Source organism: Drosophila nasuta, chromosome X (genome assembly GCF_023558535.2).
Source record: "Drosophila nasuta strain 15112-1781.00 chromosome X, ASM2355853v1, whole genome shotgun sequence".
Lineage (NCBI taxonomy): Eukaryota > Metazoa > Arthropoda > Insecta > Diptera > Drosophilidae > Drosophila > Drosophila nasuta.
In genome coordinates this window covers 19004025-19012576 of record NC_083459.1, presented here as the reverse complement: position 1 = coordinate 19012576, position 8552 = coordinate 19004025, and the positions used below count along the sequence as shown (strand labels likewise).

Genomic DNA, 8552 nt, shown 5'->3' with positions numbered 1-8552 from the left:
CATTTTCAATTTCAATTTAAACAAACCCAGAACTCAACGAACACTCGTACGTATATAATATATATATATTTGTATATTTTGTTGTGTATTGATAAAAACAACGCACATTCATCCATCCAACTATCAATTTGCTGTGTTCTCCTCCTCTTCAATCATTACTCCAAAAACTCATTCTGATCTCGTCTATAACTAATAAGCGTTTCTTTGGAAGAACTTAACTAAAGCATTCCTCATAATGCTTCGTCTCTTCAGCTTTCTTTTTCTTTCTCATTTTTTTTTTTTAGATTATTCTATAATTTTATTTAATCGCACATCGAATATTGCACAATATCTTACGTACTTACGTCTTAGGGCCTAGAGACACTTATTGCACCTAGAAGAATCTCAAGAATTTAAGAATTTACCGTTTTTTTTCTTCTATGATTTAAAAAAAAAATACACAAAAAATGCTACATTCTTAATTGGTTTCTTATTGTTGTTGATTCATCTTGATTTTGTTTAGGAAAGTATAAAAATTTGTTGAGCTTCTCCTACGGGGGGCTCCACAGTTTTGAGCTGGAAACACGCTTAGCCTAGAGTCAACAACTAAGTATTTAAATACTTACGCTTATTTAGTATTTATTTAGTATTTATATATTGGTATTATTTCAGTATCTGCTTTATAGTATATTTTTGTTATATACTGCATTTTACATTATTTGTCACATAGAAACAATGAAGAGGACGGTTATTGAAATCAGGGACCAAAATTTGTGTATATGTGAGTGTTTGACTTAGTGTATGTATGTATGTGTGTGTGTGTGTGTGTGTGCGATTTACACGATGCCGCATCGAATTCGCGTCCATTTTGTTTATTTCTTTGGTTGTGAGCAAGGGGCATACTCCAAGCAGTTCGAAATGAAGGCTCATCGTTAATCATAATCCAATTCCTAAATTTCCTTTGAACTCCCAATTGTTTTCAGTGTATTTGTGGATGGAAGAGAGTGTGTGTGTGCGTGTGTGTGTGTGTAATTGTGTGATCGTCCAGGTCCTTTGTGATCGATACTCAGCTAGTTCTCTATTAGCACCTCAGTTAATGCGAATTCAAGACAGCATCGTACACAACATTTCGGTTCCCGTTTCAATTCTATCTTTAAATTTAAATGTTGTTCTTTTATATTAAGTTTAGTTTCATTTCACGAAGTGAAACGAATGCGAACGCTGCTTACACCTCTAGTAATTTGTAAGCCTACGCTTTAGATACCCTGATGCAACTTATAGTGTACATTATTTAAGTTCCAGTACCGACTTGTAGTACTCGAACATTTTGAAGCTTTATTTGAGTGCACACACACTAGCGCACTTCATTTCTTTTTGCGTTTAACACACAAAAAATACTGAGTGAGTATTTTAGTTCATGTTTTGTTGCGCACTTTGTGCACAGTTTTGTTGTTTGGGACTTTTTTTTACCTAACGATATTCACTAATTGTGTGTGTATATACTTTAAGAACTTAGACTAGGTTTTAAATGCGCTTACATTTTATTACGAAACGTTCTTTAGTTCTCCACATTCATACATACCACATACCATATGCAGCTTTTAGTATTTTATTTTATACCAACCAAAGTGTGTGCTTCAAGCAGAGAATAATCAAAGTCAGCGCCGTAATTATGTAATTTCTTTCAATTTGTGGGGCTCATTTGATTCTGTGTTTGTTGTGCGTGTGTGTGTGTGAGTGTGTTGGGTGTGTATGTGCAACTTTTCAATGTACTCGACTTGCTGCGATAATAATTGCAGTACTCAACTGAAACTATGCTCGCAAGTAAGTCTGCCATATGAAGATAAACTTCATATAAATCTAGAGTACAAATCGTATTCAAGCATTCCTAAGTATCTAACAGATGCAATTCGGCTTAGCGATTCGGTGAGTTCGTGTTTGAGGCGCTGACTTCAAGTCTCTGCTTCTGCTAACTAACTCTTTGATATGCGTATGTATGATTGTAGTGTATATTATTATTAGGACATCATACTATCGATAGAACTACGCGTAATGCAGCAAGTATCAAAAGAGGGGGCGAGAGGCGTGGATTCTCAAAGTTGTATTTTTTTTGTATTTTGCTTCTAGAGGATATGCTATGCCATCGTGGGATTTGCTTTTCAGTTTATAAAACTAAGTTTTCTTTTTATTTGGTTTCATTTTCGTGGGGGCAGTTCAGTGTGTAGATGCCACAAAAAATCCATAAGAGTATCTCAAAAAACTGAATGTGTGATATGTGTGCGGAAGTAAGTACAAACATACATACATATACATATAATAATAAGAATAAGAATAATCAAAATTGTCATAATAATATAAATAAATTGCATCTCGTCACCGGGAGAAAGCCAAATGTCCTACACGCTAAAATGTTCTCACATCATTGAATGGGAATCTCTCTGTAACTTTGTAATACTAGAAATTTGTATGTGTTGTATACCACCATTGCGTATACGTAATATATAGCTAACAGCTCAATGAAATTAACTAGAATTAGACATTAGCTAAGTGTTAATGTTAAAAATTGTTGCCTAGCCTACAGCTCATTATAATGCTCAACATACACAAGTATATATATATCTATATACTTTCTAGTTACATACGGTTTAGATTAAATCTTATGCGCTATTTACAAAGCTATATACACAAAACAAGTCAAGTATACATGCTTATATTGCTAGTTATATTCTTTTTTTCCCATATATATATATATATATATATGTGTATATATTCTCTTGCATGTGGATTACGAGTATATACGAGTAAGTCGATTGAGACCAACCAACAATCTTAGGAGTCTAATTGAGTTTCGAGTTTTGAGTTCAATTTCATTTGTTTGCATTTGTTTTTGGCACAGTTCGAGTACAATTTTCTCTTAATCCAGTTTAGTTTTTACTGCTGTTGCTGTTGTTGTTGTTGCTGTTACTCTAGTTGATAATCACCCCATGTGCATTATCTTTTTGAATGCCTTGCGAAATTCGGGATTGAATATCGTATAGATGACGGGATTGACGAAACTATTGATATAGCCAAGCCAAGTGGTTAACATAAAGGCCGTCAGACCCGGCCGGCAGTCTTTATCGAATTTGGCGCACATTGCGTCCATAATGTTGCACGTGAAGAACGGCAGCCAGCAGAAGAGAAAGACACCTTTGTGAATGAGAAATACACAAAAATATAAGCGAAATGAATTGTATTTACTTTCCACAACAATTCAATATTAAATTGGCTGCCAAAAGATGAAAGAAAAACAGTTCATTGTAACCTCGACTTACCCAAAACGATGGCCAATGTTTTGGTGGCCTTGCGTTCTTTTTTCGCTGACGATTTTTCGCGTTTCTTTTTGGAGGCCTTGTGCACCTTGTATATCGTGAATCTACGACGCCGCACAGTGCAGTATAATAAGCCACAATAAATTGCAATTTTATTTCATGTTGCAACAGAGAAAAAGTGAGAGAGAGAGAGAGAGAGAAAGAAGAAAAAAGCAGAAGCTTGTTATGAGTATTTGAAAGTTGGCTTTTGGATTAGGGCAAGGCCACAAACAATTTTAGTCGTTGTTGGCCGAGTTGAGCTATTAACCGAACTTGGCTAATAACTGCAATTTTGAGCAGAAAAGTTTACGCGTTCTTGTTGTACTCACCTTGACGCCTGCGAGTTTTTCTTATCCTTGCGCGAGGACGTTTTCGATGTGGTCGATAGCGTTGAGTCGTTGCGTGCCAAAGTCATGGCCTCCTGCACACCATAGCGCACAAAGGACAATGGCTTCATGGCAACGCTGCTGCTGAAATTCACACAGAGCAAAGCCAAACAAAAAAACAACGCCAATGGTGAGCACGTGAATTCGGCAATAATATAAATCTTATACGTATATATTACATGTAAAATCTTTATAATTATACACTGAATGAATGCCAAACTTAATTACAATCTTAGAGTTGAAAGTGTTCTAATTAAACTTAACAAATTTATTCGACATGCTAAGTTTCGGGTGCTTTCAATTTATTATAGTAATTATCAAAACAGAGATAGTGATGGGGTTGTTAAAAAGCTAAATCAATTTATTAAGCTTATTTAAAGAGAAGACACTTTGCCAATCTTAACAAAATTAATTGTTGTTTAAATACTCAAATACAAGTCAATTTATTAAATTTGATTACATTGACAGTTAAGTTATCTCTTTTATAAAATAAGGAATAATTGAAAGTGTTGAAGGTAGCATGTAATTAACTATGTAACATTTTTTAATTTATAAATGTAAAAAAAAGAAACACTGATCGTTTTGATATGCTTTAGCTTGAAGTGCTAGGAAACAAACAAATAAAGAAAATAAAAACAGGTGCTTCAATTGATTCATAAATATTGCGGCACTAATTTGTGGATGCAACATTTAAAATGCTTTTTTAAATAAGTTTCACAAACATGCACTAATTTGTGTTTAAATATATACACCTGGCCCTCGCTTAACTCGGACACTTTTAGCACGAACTCGGTCTTACACGGTTACAAAATTGCTCCCATCCCCCTCTTAACACTAAATACCTCGTTCTTACACGATTTTTTGATAAGGAGCCACCAAAATGAGAAAATATGTTGAAGCATATCAAACTTGATATGAATAGAAACATTTGATCTCCTTACTTTTTAACATTTTTAAATTTCTATAAGGATTAACCTGTTAAATTATTATATGAAGCAACTTTTTTAACTTTGAATTTTTTTGAATTTTGAGTTTTGCGAACGTAACTCCTTATTTTGTACTGAATCCATGTTTCGCTTAACACGAAGATTTCTAGGAACGTGTTAAGCGAGGGCCAAGTGTACTATATTTTAAGCATTAAACCATTGCACTATGGTCCAGCCGACCACTTTTCTTGATGGAAAACCAATTTTTGAAAGTTAACAGAAGTCTGTGATTTTGGCGTCGTTGGATCAAAAAAAGAATAGACTTTAATGTTGCGTACCAAGAAAATCAATAGAGGGCGCCACTTTCGCAAAATCAGCTTTTAATCACAGCTGATGTGATGCAATAGCACGTGTTGTAGAAAAGTGCAGAATATAGTGCAATTTTAAATTTAGTATAAAACTAAATAAAACGATAATTTGTTAAAATTTTTGCGATGAATTATAAAGAGTGTGGTTTGTTCTACGTGTTTTGTTATGTGTGGCGAATAAAATAGTTGTAATGTCTTCGTAATTTTATGTTAAAGTGTGTCGTGCAACATGGGCCTATTTGAAAATAAATCTCATTTTCAAATAGACATATGAAGTTGTGTTCAAGGTTGTTCAGGCAAGAGACCAATTGTATGTCGTAGAGAAATTTATTCCTGTTCGATTGTATATAGTTCAAAAGGCCATAAGTGCCGTTCTTCTTTGAATTTTGCATTTTTATATCATAACCTCAATTGCAAAAATGCACTATTTTAGGTTAGATAAAAATCAAGTTTGAGAAAAAAAGGCAAAGTTTATATTTTTTGTTAACTTTTAAGGAATATCTATAAATAGTAATTGGATATGAGTAACTTAAGAGCAATTTTACCAAAACAAGAGTCGAAAATATTGGTTAAATCGGACAATAAATTGCAACAAGAGTGAGATATTTGAAGTCCGTTTCTATAAGCTATATATGGCTCTGCGGATATTACAGATTTTAAAAAAGAACACTATATACTAAAACAAATGTTATTACACATGAAAAGTGAAATTGAAAAGTTAATAAGAAGAGAACATGTTTAGTTTTGTTGAGCGCGATGATGCAGTAAACTATAATATTTTTTATTTTACAGATATTTATAGTCTTATAATTGATGAATACGCTTTAATTATACGTAAACGTATAGCAAAAAATTATTTTTCATTGAGTCTTTATCCCTTAATATTATGAAGCCGACTTGAAGAAACAGTTTAGTTGAGCTAGCAAAAAACTCAATTTCTTATGATCAGAAGTGAAATTAATGAAAATTTAAAGATGCAATACTCCAAATTTAGGTCAAAATTTATAAAATTGTTAATTTTTAAAATCATCCACATATAAAAAAAAATTTTATTAAAAAAAAAAAATATTTCCAGTAGGAGTAGACACAAATTATTCTAGGGACCTTCCTTAGTTCAACTAAAAAAACCGCATCAAAAAATCTCATGTAGTTTAGGAGTTATTCATTTCCATCAAGAAAAGTGGTCTCCTGGACCATAGTGCATTGTATTCTATTTACTTGTAAATGCTCATGCACAAATATTTTCATACATATTTAGAAGTAGGAAATTGTGTTGCATACCTTAGGGCTGGCTCGCCGCGCTTCGGCGAGTCCTCGGCGGTGTTGCGGCGACTGCTGACACTGGAGCGCTGCAAGGTGGCGCCGCTGGGCACTGGACTGTCGGGCGGCGTTGTGCTGCTAACGGCGGCACCAACGCTCACTCCTGCAAGGACATCGTCAACGTTTGATGCAGCATAACCAGAATCATGATTACCATTCGGATCGGCAACAACCAGCTGCGGCTGCGTGGTGATCTGTGCCACAACGCTGCTGTCACGAGTCACATCGATGTCGATGATAGCCAATCAAGGATGGTATCCAACGCAACGCAATCAATCAAAGGCAGAGACAGAGAGAGAGAGAGCGACAGTCGGTCAGTCCATCCAAAAGTGAGCCAGCACAGTAAAGTAAAGTGAAGTAAAGTGGTTGTGGTTGTTGTTGCGAGTGGCATGAGGCGGCAGCAAGTGGAAGAGAAAACGAGGCGCAACGTCAATTAAAAACAAGGCAAAAATTGAGTTTTAATTAAGTGACGCATTAATTGAATTATTGAGATTTATTTTTCCCTGACTGGCCCCAAACGAACTGAGCCTCACACAAAGCGAACACTGAAACATTGTGGGCAAAAAGTAAGAGAGAGTGTGTAAGCTTTTTCCCAATTATGTTCCCTGGCAGCAGCCAGAAAAAAAAAAAAAAAAAAGAAAAAAACTTTTCAATATGGTTTGTTCGTTCGGTCGTTTGTCGGGTTTACCGCCGCGCTTCGTCTCGCCACAGTCCTTTTCTTTCTTTTTCTCTTGCCATCATTCTCGGCCATCCACTTCCAAGGGCCTATCAATAATGGTTTCATTTCATGTCCTTATTGGATTAAGCAGCCCATCAGTTCGCTAATTGACTGCGTTTAACGTTCCCCTTGACTTGCTCTTTTTTCTTTTTTTTTTGAGCATCATATTACCCAGCAAGTGTCTCAGCTCAATTCGAAAGCTGACTGATAAGATATTGCATAATTATAAAAAAATAATAGTACATGCAGTAGAGAAAAGTGAATAATTTCGTTTGAAATGGATTTTTATATTATTCAGCATATACAAAATAAATAAATTTATAGTTTTGTAAGTACATAAATTGAAATCAATTGCATAATTATATAAAAGAAGATAATGTTCGCTGAAAATTGTGAAAAGAAAAGCAATAGTGTCTCGCTGACAGTACTTAAAGCAGCACGAAGAGTTCATTGACGAGTACGAAAAGATAATCGAAGAAATCTTTAATACAGGCTTAGAATATTATGAATATCTTCAACTATTTGAGCTACAAGATGGAACACATTTGAAGTGTAGCATTTGATAACATTGCAATTGCTTGTATTTAATTTAAGCATCACTCAGTCATAAGAGATGGTAATGCTGAGAAAATTCTGTATGAGATCATCTTAATCATTCTCAGCTAAATTTTGTGGCATTCAATAGAAAAATGAATCAAGCAGCTTTAAGTTGTTCAGAATCCGAGTTTTTTATTTGAACGTTGCCTATTAGTTTCTCTCTTATTTGCTGTACTTGTATCATGTTTCATGTTAATTCTCAGCTAAAGAAGTTGCAGATCTTTTCCTGAGACAGCATCGATCAATTCAATACAATACAACAAATTCGGATTTAATGAAGTTGAACTGAGATTTGCTTAAGAATTTCCTCAACTATACAAATGATCCAAAAAATTAGTTCAGATTTATATTCTGTATAGCAGTTGTCAATAAAAAGTTGCAGATGCACATTACAAGAAAAATCGCATCATTCATTCTTTGGTCTGCAGATAAGCGGCGAAACCAAGTGGTGCAATGAGACTAATCTGAGCAGTCTTGCGACCTGTCAGCAGTAAGCTCATGTGGCAATCACTGCCAAATTGAATGCAAAGTAAATAAAATGCCAAATCTCTTAGCACATCAACTGCAATGTTGTATGTATGTGACAGTTGTTGTCGCCCCACACTTTGTGTGCTTTCTACTTTTGCCGCACTCAGTTTCCAACTCAGTTGCAGAGATGCAGATACAAATGTGTATCTATTCAATGATGAGAGACGTTGCGGGGGGGTGGAGGCGTGGGCGAGATTCTGAGTGCTCATTTCGGATTTTCATTTTATTGCAGCGCGTGTGAATTTAAATGAGCAAGTGGCAAGTGATTTGGGGCACTTTCAACAGAGGGTAGAGGGTTGTGGAAGGGGAAGGAGAAGGAGCGGGGCTTTGCCAGTTGTCTGCCAAGAAGTTGCAATTACGCGTACTATTCACAAATTTTC

At 35.0% G+C, this 8552-nt stretch overlaps 1 protein-coding gene across 1 annotated transcript in view; it reads right to left on the bottom strand.

Moving 5' to 3' along the window:
• Positions 1-236: 236 nt before the first annotated feature.
• Positions 237-8552, bottom strand: part of LOC132796441 (dopamine D2-like receptor) — an 82739-nt gene continuing 74423 nt past the window's right edge. Inside the window, 4 exon segments of the mRNA XM_060807614.1 lie at positions 237-3168; positions 3294-3394; positions 3659-3799; positions 6291-6539. Coding sequence (XP_060663597.1) covers positions 2957-3168; positions 3294-3394; positions 3659-3799; positions 6291-6539 — 703 coding nt within the window. The 3' untranslated portion in view covers positions 237-2956.